The following is a 17,137-nucleotide window of genomic DNA, read 5'->3' as shown; positions in this document are numbered from 1 at the left end:
AATAAGTGAAGAGGAAAAGATACTTGGAAATGTCAATTTTTTCGATGTAGAAAAATATTGGAGGGATGTGTGAATTGGAAAAAGTTAGTTGATGTTCTATTGTTTTATGATAAACACAGTTAACTAAAGTTTTATTTTTAGAAAATTCTTTCTCTTCAATAGTCCAGTCGATTTAGATGTTTTTTCAATAAAACCTCTCATTATTCCGAATTTAGTCTAAATTAAGTGTTTTCATGTATTGTGAGATGCTTTTTCTATTGAAATGAAAATCAAAGACAAAACTTTTTGATAAATTGCCTAAATTAGGGAAAAATGGTCGTTTTTTTTTGGAAAATATGCTTTGGTGAAAAAATTGAGAACTTAACGTTGAGGATTTCACCTTCTTAAACTTATCACACGTAAATAAAATTTTAAGGGGATGTTAACAATATAATTAATTCATACGAGGTGAATTTTCACACTAAAATATTGAAAATTGTACTTGTTAGACTAGTTTTCTAAAAAAAAAGTGTTTTTGTTAATTAATATTTACAATTACCAAAGAATGTGTGGAAAATACTATTTTCAAATCTAAAATCATGAATAACTTCCTTTGTATAAGCTGAATTATGTTATAATTTGGTGATTCCCAACGTGTGGCCCACGCCTCACAGCCGCAAGGGTGCAATTTGATTTTTAAAGATGGAAATTAGAAAATTGAGTTTAAACCTTTCGCTTATTTAATAGCAATGCTAGATTTCGGTACCAAATTCGATTGTTAGATATAATCTGGTTTGAGGAAACCAAAAGATAAGCAGGGTTTTTCGCGATGTGAAGTAAATTTTCCTACAAGGATACCTCGGACTACTGTTAATTTGAAATTACAACACATATTGTTGAATCTCCATCATTCATTTATATCTTCATATTCAATTGAATGTGCATTTAGGGCTGTAAATGATTTACTGATAGAAATAATACAATGTGAAGATTTGAGACTGAAGCTGACCAAAATGGAACTTACTGTAAAATCTGTTTGCAGCAAGCATTAAGCAATAGGATCTCAATTAATAAAAAAGATCAGATGTATCCAACTATCAGATCCTGAATTTAGATCCTTAGCTATCCATAAAGCAAAAACTTCATTGAAAGAAAAATGGAAAAATGATAAACAACGTATTCAAGAAAAGGATAAACAGATACTATAATCATTTAAGGATGAAAACAAGCATCAAAACATAAAACGTTTTTCTTTATCATATGTACAAGGACTTTTACAACAATTATTGAATTATTTCAATAAATATAATATCAGTTCAAGTCATAAAGGACATAATACATTATCTAAATATTTCACTAAATTAAAATTTGAATCATCAAGAAACATGTGTACATAGGGCAGACATTTCAGTATTTATAAAATAGACTAAGAGGTCACCAATACGATTAAAAAAATAGAAGTGCATTAACAAACTATGAAATATCAAAAAAATATAAATTCAATTATAAAGATTCAAAAATTCTTGAAACGGAATCTAATACACGAAAAACAGAATTTTTGGAAATAGTTCACAGACCTAAATAATATAAGTAAAATTTATATTTCTATTTTGTAAATTCTAATGAAACTATAAATAATTTCATCAAGGAAAAATTAATTTTTCTAATTATAACAAAATTCTAGTTTATTCTTATTCTTATTTTGATATTCATGATGAAGGTGATCTATTGATCAACATAAATACTCAAATTGTCAGTGTTAATATTAAATTTTGATAAATAAAGTCGAGACGTCAATTTTTAAATTATCAAAAAAATTTTGAAATACTCAAAATCAAGTAGATTCAGAAACATAAACATATCAAAAGGTCTATGAAATAAAAGAAATTCAGAATAATAACTTGATATAAAGAAATTACAATCAAAATTATTTGGAATTTTGATTTCAGTTTAGGATTACATGCTTTGAAAATTTTTCTCGCTATGACCTATTTTGATTTGTCTTATCAATAAAATTTTGCGCAAAAAGTGTTAAAAATTGAATTTTTCTCAAGTCCATTAATCGATGCTGCAATACATCTTCTCGAAAGAGTATTTTTGATTTTTTAATAGTTCTTTTCGCCTAGTTAAAGCTGAAGAATTCAAATTTCTAAAATTTTTGTGTATATGTGCCAAATATTTCTGATGAAAATAAATGGTAATTATCTAGATTAAGTTATATCCCTCCGATTTCAGTATGTTATAAAGAAAATAACGCTGTACAAGAATAAGTATATATAGGGCGCGGAAATCATCCCTTCAGGTACTTTTTTCCGTTTAAGGAATCAAATAATTGTAATGATTTTACGGTGATTGTGATATTTAAATTAGTCGCTGAAACCTAACCTACATACTTCTCTACAAAATGGAAGCCATTCACAATCAGGGGTTGCTGTTATCGAAAACTCTTCCATGGTTTTATCTTGATGAGGTTGTCGACAATATATAAAATAAGCGATGATTCTACATACAGTTTATATATATATTTGGCAGAGTTTTCGATAACAGCAACCCCTGCTTTTGATTGGATTCCATTTTGTAGAGAAGTATGTAGGTTAGGTTAGGTTAGGTTTCAACAATTAATTTAAATATCACAATCACCGTAAAATCATTACAATTATTTGATTGGCCAATTACGAGAAAATTCCTTATTTAGACCAAAAAAAAACAATATCGAAGCAATACAAAACTTCGTTTGAGGTCGATAAAAAACCCAAAAGCCTAAATTAACTGGACTATAAACAGAAATTGAAGTTAGGTGCAAGCTTCTCACATTATTGAATGTGTACACAAACATTCCGAGGACACTCTAGTGCTCTTAGTAGTTGAAATTGCTCTAGCGCATTTTTAGTAAGAGTCTTGGAAAACTAATTTTCCCAATTTAAAATTGCACTTGAATACATATGAACTTTTGTTTATAAAAACTCAACTTTCTCAAACCTTTAAATAATTGTTACCTTAAAATAGATTAACCATCAATCAATAATTTAAAACAATAATTAAATTAGGTATATAGCTAGGATAGATGAAGATAGATAGATTAAAAGAATTAAGAGAAGAAGGAACTATAAGAAAAAGAAGAAGATTCACAAAACAATAGATAAAAACATATAGAGACCATCTAGGAAGAATAGGAATGGAGAATTAGCGTGAAGCAGCCATTAGCAGCAATAAATAGAGCAAAGCAGTTGAGCGACTCCAAGCCTTTCACCTGTAAAGCTATTTCATATACATATTTATAATATACAAAGTTGATGTAATTTCAAAATTTATGGAATCATTAGTTTCTTGATTTATTTTGTTGCAGGTATCCTGGATCAGACACAGAGATCTGCATTTATTAACAGTGGGTAGATTCACGTATACGTCGGATCAACGTTTCGTCAGTATTCACAATCCCATGACGGAAGATTGGACATTACAAGTTCGATATCCGCAACGGCGAGACGGGGGAGTGTACGAGTGTCAAGTTGGTACTACGCCCCCTATAGGACACACCATGGTGCTTTCTGTTATAGGTGAGTACTGCCATGTGATGGAGTAGACATTCTTAATTAGATTACTCCAAAATACAAGGATATCAAATTATCATTCCAGCTGTTTGAGAAAGCTTGAACTATCATGGAAAATCATACGCGATCAAATTTTGCTTTACAGCTTGGTAAAATAGACATTTAGTCTAATGACATGATTAAGGACGCCTACGGTGATGTTGTCATGGTGTTTTTCAGCGGCACAAGCTGATTCGAGAACGTGGTGAAAGTGTGGAAGGCAACGATTGCTCTGGAAGTCTTTCGACAAGCAAGATGAACGAGAATTTATCGCGTATGGAGCATTTTTTGAAAAATCATAGAAGAATAAGTATCACAAGGATTGCTGATTTGAATTGGGCATTTTTCACACCTAATTTTTCGGAATTGACAGAAAACTTGATGAAAGTGAGTGCGAAAACGATTTGTCTAAAACAAAACTACGATTTATCAACAAGGAAGTTTAGTTATATTCTACGAGGTCTTGCTATTGAATAACGAGACTGATTACGAAGAAGGGGTCTATTATGAAAATTATTCAGCATTCGAATGGTTCTCTTTAATATACTCTCCTCCCCCCACTACACATCTGAGCAGATCCGTTGACGCAAGAGCTTTTGGTAAGGATTCAGATTTTTTGGCACCAACTTCGCACAGACTTTAGGAGCTCTGCCGTTTTTTTTTCGGCATTTTTTCTTTCTTCGACTCAAACCAGGTCCCGTCCAAAACAAACCGTTTTCTAACCTTTCAAGGAAATCTAAGCAGACCCGTTGACGTAAGAGCTTTTGGTCAAAAGTCAGATTTTTTGGCACCAGCTCGGCACAGACTTTAGGAGCGCTGCCGTTTTTTTCGATTTTCTTCCTTTGTTCGACTCAAACCATGTCTGCTCTGAAACAAATCTTTTTCTAACCTTTCAAGGAAATCTAAGCAGACCCGTTGACGCAAGAGCTTTTGGTAAAAAGTCAGATTTTCTAGCACCAACTCGGCACAGACTTTAGGAGCTCTGCCGTTTTTTTTTCGACATTTTTTCTTTCTTCGACTCAAACCGGGTCCCTTTCAAAGCGAATCTTTTTCTAGCCTTTCAAGGAAATCTGAGCAGATCTGTTGACGTAAGAGCTTTTGGTCAGGAGTCAGATTTTTTGACATCTACTTCGCACAGACTTTTGTCACAAGTAAATTATTTCTAACCGTTTCTTAATCGGCTTTTACTGCCTTGGAAATCATCCGGATGCTCATTTGACAATCTGCACGCAAAATTTGGTTGATTTTGGTCACTGTTTCCGGAGTTGAACAGTCACAGGTCGATTTGGGAGCTGGTCATCTTCGGCACGAGTAAAAACTATTTACATGCGGTTTTGGTATCAGCTTCTAATTTTTTTTATGTCTTGGAAATATCCCTAATTTTGCGATTTTAAGTTCAAGCTTCTACTTCTTTTTGTATTTCTTTTTACTAGTCTTCTTTTCTACTCTAATTTTTCATCTTCTGGCAAAATTTCATAGTCTCTCTTTGTAAATTTCCAAATTATTTTCGTTATCATTGTTTTTAGCTGAAATTCACATATTCTCACATTTTGTTTTATTCAATTTGTTGCTCCTACGAGAAATCACATTGATGCGATTGTTAGTAATTGAACCAAAATATTCCAAAGAAGTTCGATTCTAAAACAACTTTGTATTAAAATAAAAGTTGATATAAGTCTAAATTATCGTTTTACCATGACAAACAGAGTGTATTCATCGAATTTTGTCATATTAAAGTTTCCAGTAATTTCCTGGAGATAACTGAAAGAACTGAACATTCGACGTAAAATGAATGTAAATTCCACATGAGTTTCAATGTACATAAAACTCCCCGAATCTCGAAAAATCCATTATCGGTAATGACTGCACCATCAATAAAAAGAAAAAGTCACTCAGTATTGTATGTGGAAAAATAAAGGAAAAGCTTACAGAAAAAAAACTGTAAAATCTTTCCACTATTTTCGTTACGTCGATGCAAACTTATTTTATTCCTCATTCTAGATATTTCACCAACTGGTCATCATTCAACGAACTTTCTTATATACGAGGGTTGCTACTTAAGTTATGAGATATGGCTTTATTGTTTCCCATAATATTGAACCAATTTTCCATTTTAATTGAGGTACCTCGAAACTTATTTCTCATCTGTGGAAATAAGAAGAAATCGTTGGTTTCAAAACAAGTGAATGACCCATCAATTAGTTTACATTTTAGCTGGTGTACCAAATCTGTATTATGTATTAATGTAATATCCCATTTAGGACTATACGATGGGCCCAGTATAGGCCCAGACTTGGGTCAAGTATATACAATTCTGGCACTAGCTTGGAAGCCATTATTGGCTCAAACTTGGTGGGACTCTTGGATGATAACTGGGATGTCCCTCGCTTGGTTTGCATCCTGGACAAGACCTTGTTGCCTAGATAAACCCAAGACTAGTCTGCAACCGTAGGACAGCCTGGTTGCTTGAAAAAATCGATTTTTAATTAATTAATTAATGAAATTATAGTTTTATGACAAATTTCTATTGATGTACTCTACTTATTAATGTACATAAAAATATTAGTTAAATAATTAGACATATAAAAAAAAGATTTCTTATTTTTCTATTTTTAATTATCCTCAATTCATGAAAAAGTATTACTTTTAATGTTGAAATATCAATTATGGATTATATATTAGTCATTTATAGTTCTGCCAAGCCTGACTGACTATAGGATGGCCGAGGACGCGTTATCCAGAGTTCAACCAGGCTTGGGTAGAGATGGGATGTCCGAGGTAGGGTAAAAGAGAAAAACACCTCAACAATTGGTCCAAACCCATGCAAAAGTGATTTGTTATTATCACAATCAAATATTTGTTTCTATTTGTGTTAAAATTTCAGAAGCAACCCTTTTAATAATACTTTAGCACTGTAAATCGAGAAGTAGACTGATTTTCAACTAGTTGAAGACATTGAGTTTTTCATCAATGTATTACGAAGCGACTGAGCACTATAAGAAATTTTTTTATGACTCTATAAGTTTTATTAATTCCAAATTTCGATTACGTTCAGAAGATACAGTATACATATAAATAACTCACCTTGTAAATATAATATCAACGTCACATAACTCATTTCAGTGATTTCATTTAATACAGTAAGTGAATGAAACGTGAACACAGTTTCTGAAAAGAAAATCTCTTCGGAAAAGTATTAAAACTCACACACAGCTTGCAGAAACCCCAAATTCACCTCTTTTACTTAATACCGTATCACCTCAGATTTCTTGTTCCCATTCCTTGGGTCTTAAAGTTTAATTCCCGATCCCAGTTCACTGTGGGGAATCAATTTAATCTCCCGCATTATACTAACGAGATCGACATAATATCTCTTTGAAATATCTTCATTTCAATTTTGTTTGTGTTCTAAAAATCACATAAATTAGAGGTAAGAACTTAATTCCGTGTATCTTTGGTACAGTTGAAGCGAAATTGAGAGTTTACTCCTCAGGAGTATTGGTTTTCATTCCAAGTTTGATTGTTCGTTGAGGAATTTATCTTGATACTTTCTGGGTTTCTCATAAACTTCGAGATCGTTCAGGGTGTCATCGAAAAATTACAATCGCTGAATTTAATTGATCAGTAAACATGATCGACAAGCAGATCTGTCTTTTTCAAAGGTCAAAATGAGGTTATAGTAGGCTGAAGAACATCAAAGCTTGAGAAAAATGTGTACAGGTCAAATAAAGAAACGATATTAGATCTATTAGGGGATGTTTTTGAAGGAAGACGACTGAATTCCTGAAAGATTTTGAATAAGGAAGATTCAGGAAAATATACTATGATCTGATCTGCGCTCAATTGGCGGAAAATTGATTTTGCAGCATACCAACAATCCAAAAGATACCTCGAAGCTATATAGAGACTATTTAAAAGAATTGGAAAGGAAGAATGTACTGGAAGTAATGACCTCGAGCCGATGGAGTTGTTGTGAGAAAAATTGAACATGAAAGACATGAAGCATTGTCTCACTTCCACTTCACATCTTTGGATTATCCTGAAACACGAATGGAACCAAATAGATGTTTGGACATAAGACAGAATCCTTCAGGTTTGGTGACTGAAATACTACAGGTCTTATTACTGGTCCTAATACCCAGTTCCTCAAACTACAGAAGGACGTTAAGTTACTTATCTTTTGCATATTAGGAGGCTTCAGCTTTCACTGAAAAGTTCAAATCCAAAAATACCGGATAAATATTATTAGTCAAAAGTTTTTGCCAACTCTACAGCTTACGTGATACATAACAAAGTAAAACAATACGATCCAACTCTTTCAGATACTTTTTGTACAGTTTCGAGGAATACTTGGGATAGTATTCATGCTAGAAGACTCAATATGTTTTGGGTTTAATAGACTCTAAATATTGGCAAAAAATAATGTATCTGAGGACCTTACGTACATCAAAAACTAGAACCAAAAAGCCAAGTAGAAAGTCTTTACAATTGCTTCGATGTTAAGATATTTTGATTTGATTCATATCTCTCTGCTTGTTTCATGGACTCTAGTCAATGAAACTTGAAGTTGTTGGTCTGTGACTTGTTTAATTTGTTCAAACCTTCTCATAGGCGATCGACACATTCTCCATGTAGAACAGGGCAGAATAAAAGGACCTGGAATCGAAGGAATTGAAAAGACTATGAGAGATAGAGCTATCCAGGAAAATGAGTGGATTCTCCATGCAAAATGATGATAGTCTGGTGGTTTTTACTTAACTTTTTACCATCTAGGTGTTAGTTCTTTTCGCAGTATAGGATATTCTTCTAGTACCCGTTTCTTTCTAATGTTTTTGTTTATGTATGAGCATCGTACTCTCCGCCAAGGACCTGCTTTCCCACTACGTCTACTATCATCAGTTTCGTTTCGGTTTCAAAGCAAACTTTCCATTAACCAGCTCTATTCTGTTTATTTTCTCCTCTGTTGGAGAAAATCAACATCATAGCGGGAGTTGAGGATTCGATCTTCATCAACCAGAATCTAACCCTCCCATTCGTTTAGAGAGTTTGATTCATAATGATTGATGATGATTCTACGTTGTTTTCTATTTTCGTGCATTTTTGTGAGACTTTCATCTCACTAATCCAGCCTCCTCGTAGCTTTAGGGAGAGTTGTAATGAAGTTGCTTTGGTACCTCGACCACCTCAGGCTGTTTTCCGTCTCTTTCTGCTTCGTAGCTGCCGATATGAGTTCATAAATCGTTTTCCAAAATTTTGGATATAATTGCTGTGCTGGTGGTAGCTTCTTAAGAATATTAATCGTCTTTTTCCTCTGCTTTTCCCATCTGGAACACTTATAGATTACATGTTCCAAATTATCAATTTCTTACAGACCTCACGCAAGTTTACATCGTAAATATTCCAGGGGATCCACGACCTTTTAAAAACTAGATGGTTAACGTTTCAATCTATTCAGTTTTTTGGTCATTTAGCTTTTTTGGTATCTTATTATTAAGTCTCGTGTTATTTATCAGAAAAATATGGCTAGGCAAAGACCCTAGTCAAAATTTTCTTTCCTTCCGTACCGCTACGAATTTTATAGAGAGTGGGTGGAAACCCAGAATTTGTTTGTATGACTTCTACTGACCGCAGCAGTCCCTTTCTTCAGCCCGCAATCATTTTTTTCCCATAATTCTCTATTTTGAGAGTTTCCCTTCATATAGAATTATGTTGTGATAACTCAACTCAGTAATTTACGTTTGCAGTTGAACTGCAGGTTTTTATGTATCTGTATAAACTGCAGAATGATTAGTAGAGCTCGCATTTACATATTTACATATGAAGTGGATTCGTGATTGGAAAACCACCTTCAAAATTCAATGATACACATGATTTGTTTACTATTTTCATTAATTTTATAATTTCCTTCATTCAAAATAAAATGTTGATTATTTTTTTATTTATTATCGTCAATAGGTCCCGGAGTTTAATGTAAATTCATTCTTTTTTTTCTATTAGCTAAAACAACCCTCAAATAGCTAGGAGGGTTAAGTAATACATTCTCAAGATGCTCTAATTGTCTATTTTTAGATTTTTGAAACTCTCAATCCTTTCCACCCGATTTATTTTTGCCATGCAGATAGCACCATATTCAAATCATTTCTTTGAACAGATTACTTTAGAACTAATATTCACGCAATTTTCCTTGGTTTTTTCAATTATTTATGCACGTAAAAATGTTTACGTGACTTTAGAAATTCTTATTTTAAACAAAATCAAAGCTTTCTACAAATGAGTATGTCAGATTATTATTTTAAACTGGGCTTGTTTAAATGACTAGTAAAATGCGTTTTTTTTTAAGTTAAGAAAAAACCTCGACATTCAATTTTATTAAAATATATTTCACCCTGAAACTAATACCTTTTGACATTTTAATTTACATTCAAATGCTGAGCGAGCAGTAGAAATGCGAAAAAAAAAGAATTTAATTATTCGTAAAGTGCCTTGTCGAATCTGAGAGAATTTATATAAGTAAATTTAATTAGATCTTTCAAAGAGTATTAGTCAGCGATTGCCCCAAGATTTGAACTAATGGACGAAGATATCAAATTGTTTTTTCTTCAATTGTTATATAGTCTAACAAAACATTATAATGAATTATGTCCAATATGCATCGCGGTCTATTCAATTTCAAATAATTTGAAAACGGTTTATTTTTTAGAAAAAATTTGTCGATTTTTTTTAAAGAACTTAAAAAATATTCAAACTGAGTTGAAATGAGAATTTTCCGCATGGAATTTGACTAGTATTATCTTTATTTCTCAAAAGAAAAATCCAAACTCGAATTTTCTTCATTAAGACAATTGAGCGCCATCTATTGATAAATGAGTATGAATCTCTCTTAAACTTTACTCCAACAATGATCAATGCAGTTCCTTGAGCTACTTTAAAAACATTTCAAGCTTGCGAAAGGTTCTCATTGACCCACGATTGATTACCAATTCAGATTGGATATCTGTGTCCTTCAAACTAAACTATTTTCTCCATTGGTTTGTTACTGTTTTGTAGTTTTATCTATTCCAGAAGCTTTATTAGCTAAATTATTGCGCGAGGTTAGCCTTTGGACGTCGCTAAATGCCTCTCTCTTCAGATATATACATATAAGATAAAGGAGTAGCTTTCGCAGCGGCTTTAGAGCTGTAGAGGATTCTATTGATATAAAATGAGTTGTCACAATGGATAGTTTATTTCAAAAAGAACGAATTAATATTTTAATGGGATATAATTAAATAATTTATATCCTAAGCGAAATCCTTTAAAAAATTGTACTGTCAGTGAATTAGTAAAAGGCTGATTCAGTGGTAGATTTATCCAAATCAGGGCGCAGAAAAACTGCATTAACTGAAAACAAATCTGTTTTTATTAAATATTCAGGGAATTTGATATTTCGCAAACATCCGTCATGAAAACGTTGACGGTTTTGATAGACATGAATATTTTGCAGAACTAATGATGGAAAAACGATCAAAATTTTTCAAGTAATGTTATGTTTTGCGATTTCGTTTTAATGAAAACGTGAATCGGCATAATTGTAGATACTATTCACGTAACAATCCTCGTTGAATGCTTGAATCCCATACCCAATATACCGAAAAACTCTATATATATCGGCTGGAATAATAGGTGACAAAATAATTGATCCTTTTTTCATTAAATATTCAAATTAAATGAGTTTATTCAATCGTAGACATCAAAATAAACAATATTAATTGTAACTTTGATGGACATACTGTAAATGTAGTTATAACTCCGAAATTATGGCATTTAGGTATAGAGATATTCAGTATTTCTTTCTAGGAATAAGTTCATTATTTTTGCGAAAAACGGAAAGATTTGACAACAATACTCTTAAGTCTCTTTTCATTGCTTCAGTTTTGTCCCTTTATTTGATTATGTTTTTAAAAATAGTTTATCGTATTTTTTCGTATATCAACCCCTTTTTAGTTACACCACTGTGAATTATTAAACAATGTTCTCAGTTAATGGACCCTGGAATCCAAATGAAGCAAAATGTGTCATTTCGCGGCCCTGTCGTAGCCGTATACCTATTCGGATGTTGGCAGGCTTCGCTGACCAAATCTATTAAAGGGTCCTTTGTGATTCCGTTGGGGTTTTTGTTGAATTAGGTTAGCAATTTCGTAGTATTTAAACAAAAGCCACAGAAGGATTTTAATTAATGAAAATTTCACTTGGAGATTTGCTGACAATAACACACTTCGTGGGAATCGGCGTTTTGTGTGATTCGGGCTAAGGTAAAAAGTATTCATGAAAGTTTCTGGTGAAAAAAAAAATGTCACCAAAGTTAGAAAAGCAATATATGTCAAGTTTGAAATCAGCAATCAGTCAAAAATCCAAATAAACAATTAGTGATGCGAATGTAGTAGGCTGCTGTCATTTAGGTATTTAAAGTTACTAAATAGTCCAGTGAATACAGCTCAATTAGAGCCAAAACCCACGAAAATTAGTTATGTTGCCGATATTTTGGATTTAGGTAGTTATAGGGGGTGCTCTATCGATACAGTAAAAATCAACATCAAAATTTTGACCGCTAAGCAATATATTTTTGTTTAAATTTTAAAAATTTTTTAGTTCTGCGAATAGCTCGAAATCTATGCCGAATTTCGAAAAAAGTGAGAGAATAAAAAATGTTGATCAAAAAATTTCCTACAAAAAAGGTTTATCGTCATTTTTTCCCAATTTCAAAATTACTCTTGCAAAAAGCGAATTTCGTGTTACTGGATTTTTTCAACAGTGCATTTTTTGCTCAAAAAAGAATTTTGAGGTAAATTTCTGGAAGAGAGAATGCCAAGCAGGAAGTTACCTTCGAAGAAGCTCAAATATGATTTTTCCCAAACTACAAAAAACTCAAAAATACCAGAAATTTTCATTTAAAATCTTGATTGTTGTAAGTACTCTAAACTTAAGTGTGGGACAGGTATAATCCTTAAAACCGCTATTCTTGTGAGAGCTTTATTCAAACATTTATAGAAAAAAGAGAAAATATTAAAAATCGGATATAAGAAATCAATTGCAATCTAGTCAATTTCATCATCATCACTTCCTCCAAGAGGAATTCCGTGCTCGTCAGGGTGTCTTCTACTGCAGGACTGGTCAACAGGAATGAGATTGTGTATGAATTTTGTAAATGCGACCCACACAGGCTTCTTGCAACTTCACAACTTACTACAACCTTTTCGGCAGATACAAGAAATAATTTTTAAGATCTCTGAGAGAACTGGTGTTTGTTTCATTGCTTTCGGTGACAAAATGTCTGGAAACTCCCATCCCTACTTTACTGGATCTAAGCTGGTATTGGAGAGACAATCTTGAATCTGGAAATACACTATTAAGCAATGTAATTTGGCTACAGCTGAGGTTAAAGGAAGAGACCCTAGATTGACAACTTTTTTCTTAACAACAGCCTTTAAAAAACACTTGTATCTATACAAATTGAGGTCAGAGACATTACGAGACGCATTATATAAAGAATTTACTACATTTTCAGCTATACACTTTTCTGTACTGTCAAACAATCATTAATTTATAAGTATATAGCAGCTTTTTGTTCTCCAGCATGCCTGTCCACAATATTTACATCAGACTCGTCAAGAAATTCTTCTTAATTCTCATATTCATCGAAGAAAATCGCTATCAAAACAATAAAAACAATTCAACATTTCACTAATCAAAGAGTATTTTGATGCTGACATTTACGACACTTTACGTATTAAAAAAGAAACACAATTAATTTTGTACCTTGAAGCACTCCAATTAGTTTCCTTTTCTGTTATTTTCACTATTTATTTTCACAATTTTCATTCAACAATTAACGTTAAAAAGTGCACTAATAAGAATCTTTTGCCGTCTGTCTGTTTTGCGGCGCCCTCTACACTCATAGAATCTTCGGCTGATGTATTGAAGAAACTCTTCCAGTAGGAAAAAGTTTCTTTTTTGAAATGGATATCTATGTAGAGGGTGATGCGTTACAACCAAACCCTCGAAAATCGCAAAAAGATTTAAGAAAAAAATGTCGTTTTGAAGCTCTTAGCGAGTTTTCAAATTTTTGATGAGAAACAGAAGGTTTTACGAACTTATTTGGGGAGGAGTTTTCTCATTATTTTGCGAAAATGGCTGATATTCAACAACTTTCAACCAAACTTGTCAACTATGAAAAAACATAACATTAGAAGTGGTTTTTTTCCTATCACAGAGTGAGTTCAAAGATATAATTGGTCTCATTTCAAAGTTAATCGTCTAATTGACGACCTCAAGCAAGGTTTCGCTGCTGGGTGTAGCAGAGTCACAGACACATGTGTTTTAAGTTCACCCAGGCAACCAGCAAAAAACAATCTCGTTCGTGTTGTTTTCCAAAGAAATTTCACAAGTTTAAATTTTTTTGTGGTAGCACTTGAATAGTAGAGACTCTAACGAGTAGAATGCACTTTCTTTCCTCCCAAAATGTTGAGTTTTCGAGGAGATACAGCAGTTTCTTCTTCAGCCGGGGACGTAATTTCCCTCAGACTCTACGCGGCGCGAAAAATTTTTAGTAAGATACGGCCCCGAAGTTTGAGCGCATTTTATAAAGAAATGATAACTCTTAGGGAAAAATTACATAGAACCTTTTTTGTAGAAAATTTCTTAAACTATATTTTTGATCCCTTCACTTTTTCCAAAATTTGGCATAGATTTCGAGTTATTTACAAAATTCGAAAAATCAGTCCGAGACTGAAAGAATAGACATTTTAATTATAATTTGTTGTGGTAATAAACCAAGAACTCAAAGGTTTGAGAAATTTAAAATAATAAATATCCTAGCCAACAGATTTCGCAGTCTACAGTTAGCAAAACTGAAAATACGTTCCGTGAAACTGGACATGTAAAAAATATTGAAAAACCAGGTAAAAACTTTCAATTAACTGATGAAAAAAAGTTAGATATTGAGGAAAATCCGTTAAGACAACTCGAGAACTTGCCACCAACAATTATGTTCAGTTAGTTCAGAAGTTAAATGAAGAAGATCCCGATAGAAGACTGTGAATTGATTATAGACAGAATGAACACAGATTTGCAGTTGATAAACAAAAAAGGTTTTTTCTGATAAAGCGACGTTTCATTTAAACGGAACGGGTAACAAACAGAACTGTAGATATTGGAGCAGAGAAAATCCTAACGGAACGTGTGAGGCTCACGCTCAATAGCATGAACGTTTGGGCTGGTATAATAAATGTTTTTCCAAAAGTTTCATTTAAACACAGAAGTAGTATCAGCTCTTAGAAAGTTTGATAAAACAGATTAATTGATAGATGTTTTAATAATGTAAAAGACGAATTCAAAAGTTCTTCATTTCTTTAATATGAATAAAAATGCTACCGACAGTCATCGTATTATGGTGGAAGTTTATGGTGAACATACTCTGGCTGAGCAAACGTGCCAAAAGTGGTTTGCACGATTTAAAAGTGGTGATTTTGGCTTGGAAGACGATGAACGTCCTGGTTAGCCAAAAAAGTTTGAAGATGAAGAACTGGAAACATTACTCGATGAAGATTGTTGCCAAACACAAGAAGAGCTCGCAAAATCTTTGGGTGTCACTTAAGCAGCTATTCCAAAACGTTTAAAAGCAGCTGCATATATTCAAAAGTAAGGAAATTGGATACCACATAAACTCGACATCGAAAGGCGGTTTTGCATGTCCGAAATTCTGCTGGAACGCCACAGAAGGGAGTCATTTAGCATCGGATTGTTACTGGTGATGAAAAATGGATCCATTACGACAACTCCAAGCGCAAAAGCCATATGTGAAATCCGGACAACCAGCCAATTAAACGGCAAAGCCGAATATCCATGGCCTCTATTTTGAGGGACTAGAAGGGTGTGTTGTATTATAAGCTGCTAAATTCGTGTGAAACCATCAATAGATAACGCTACCGAACACAATTAATCCGTTTGAAGAGAGCAGTAGCCGGAATATGCGACCAGACACAAGATAATAATTTTCCGTCATGCTATTGCGGTTAAGAACTATTTGGAAAACAGTGTGAAGTTTCACCTTACCCGCCTTATAGCCCAGACCTTGTCCCGTCTGACTACCATTTGTTCCGGTCGATCCAGAACGCCCCCACTAGAAAACGGTTTACATTAGAGCAAGATATCAAAAATTGGCTTCATTAATTCTTGGCTGCTAAGCAGGCGCAGTTCTTTTGAGATGGGATTCACAAATTGCCAGAAAGATGGGAAAATGTCATAGCTTCAGATGGACAATACTATTGTATATGTTTTTCTTATATAAACGTTCAAATTTTGAAAAAAACCGCACGAAAAGTCAACGTTTGTATTGGTATCATTAATTATTATAAATAATCGGGATGTTTTTTCAAAATTTTCATTTAAACACAAAACTAGTGCCAGCGGAATTTGCTTTTACAAATTTTGATAAAGCAGATCGCTCAATTGATAGAAATTTCAACAACGTAAAAGACGGATTCAATTTATTCAACTGACTTATTGAAAAAGAAGATTGCAAGTTCATTTTTACATGGTTAATATTTCTAATAAAAACATAATAAAGTTCGTCGAATCTACTTCTAACTTGTGTTGACAATAAATCACAAGAATAAGACGCTTGACGTAATTTATGATTCCTCCGTTATCTTACTTAACTAACCTCTGTGCAAAGTTAGTAGTGGAAAATATGTCCGTGGTATTTTCCAAGGTATAGGACATGCTGTCTTGACGAAATTGTTTGTGTAGTCAACGGTTATGAATTATGACACTTTCCGTCTTCGCCGGAGCACTGATATACTGTGCGGAAAATTAACTTATGAGTAGTTTCAACTTTCCGCAGTCATCTTATAACTGTTGATATCGCAAATCAAAACGTGAAATTGTTTATTTAAATCGTATTTGACTCATCAGCGCATAAACGTTGTTCAAAGCTAGTGAAAAGAAGCGTCAAATACAGATATTTCTTAATTCTAATAATATAATTAACAGGCACAACATTTTGATATTTTCCTAAATATTAAGGTATTAAATCAATCCATGTTTAATTTTTTTATTGTCATATCATTATAAACACGATTATAGATGTCTACACATAAATAGATGCTTCTCCATTTTGTTTTTTTAATAATTATACGTAAATAGAGCCTCTACATCGTTTTTAACAAGTTTTAGTCCAATTTTCAGCAAGCACTAGGTACTAAAATTTGTCGCACCACATTTTCAATATATACTTTGGATCAAATTTTTTTTCCACACAAGTATTGCACCATTAATTTGAATAAATCAGACGATATAAGATCTTTAATATAAACTGGATGTAGTAGGATACCTCCAAATTATTCTATAGAACTTTCGTCACTTAACATTGTCTTGTTCAAAAATAATCCTTATCAAAAATAATCAGCAAAATTATTAACATTGTCATCCTGTACGGTACATCCGGTACCAGAATTAGTCCGAAGATCCCGACGAATAACCTCTCGAAGGTATTGCAATCGAAGTAATTCTGAATGTCCCACCTTTCCGCA

The 17,137-nt window shown here is 32.9% G+C and overlaps 1 protein-coding gene across 2 annotated transcripts in view; it reads left to right on the top strand.

Moving 5' to 3' along the window:
* Positions 1 to 17,137, top strand: part of LOC130894092 (cell adhesion molecule 4-like) — a 239,150-nt gene that overhangs the window by 152,338 nt on the left and 69,675 nt on the right. For both annotated transcript variants that reach the window (XM_057800671.1, XM_057800670.1), the window contains exon 4: positions 3,326 to 3,536. In XM_057800671.1, the coding sequence (XP_057656654.1) occupies positions 3,326 to 3,536 (211 nt within the window). The remainder of the gene's footprint in view (positions 1 to 3,325; positions 3,537 to 17,137) is intronic.

This window comes from Diorhabda carinulata, chromosome 5 (assembly GCF_026250575.1).
Source record: "Diorhabda carinulata isolate Delta chromosome 5, icDioCari1.1, whole genome shotgun sequence".
NCBI lineage: Eukaryota > Metazoa > Arthropoda > Insecta > Coleoptera > Chrysomelidae > Diorhabda > Diorhabda carinulata.
Note: the sequence above shows the minus strand (reverse complement) of the source record. Positions and strands in the feature narration are given on the sequence as shown.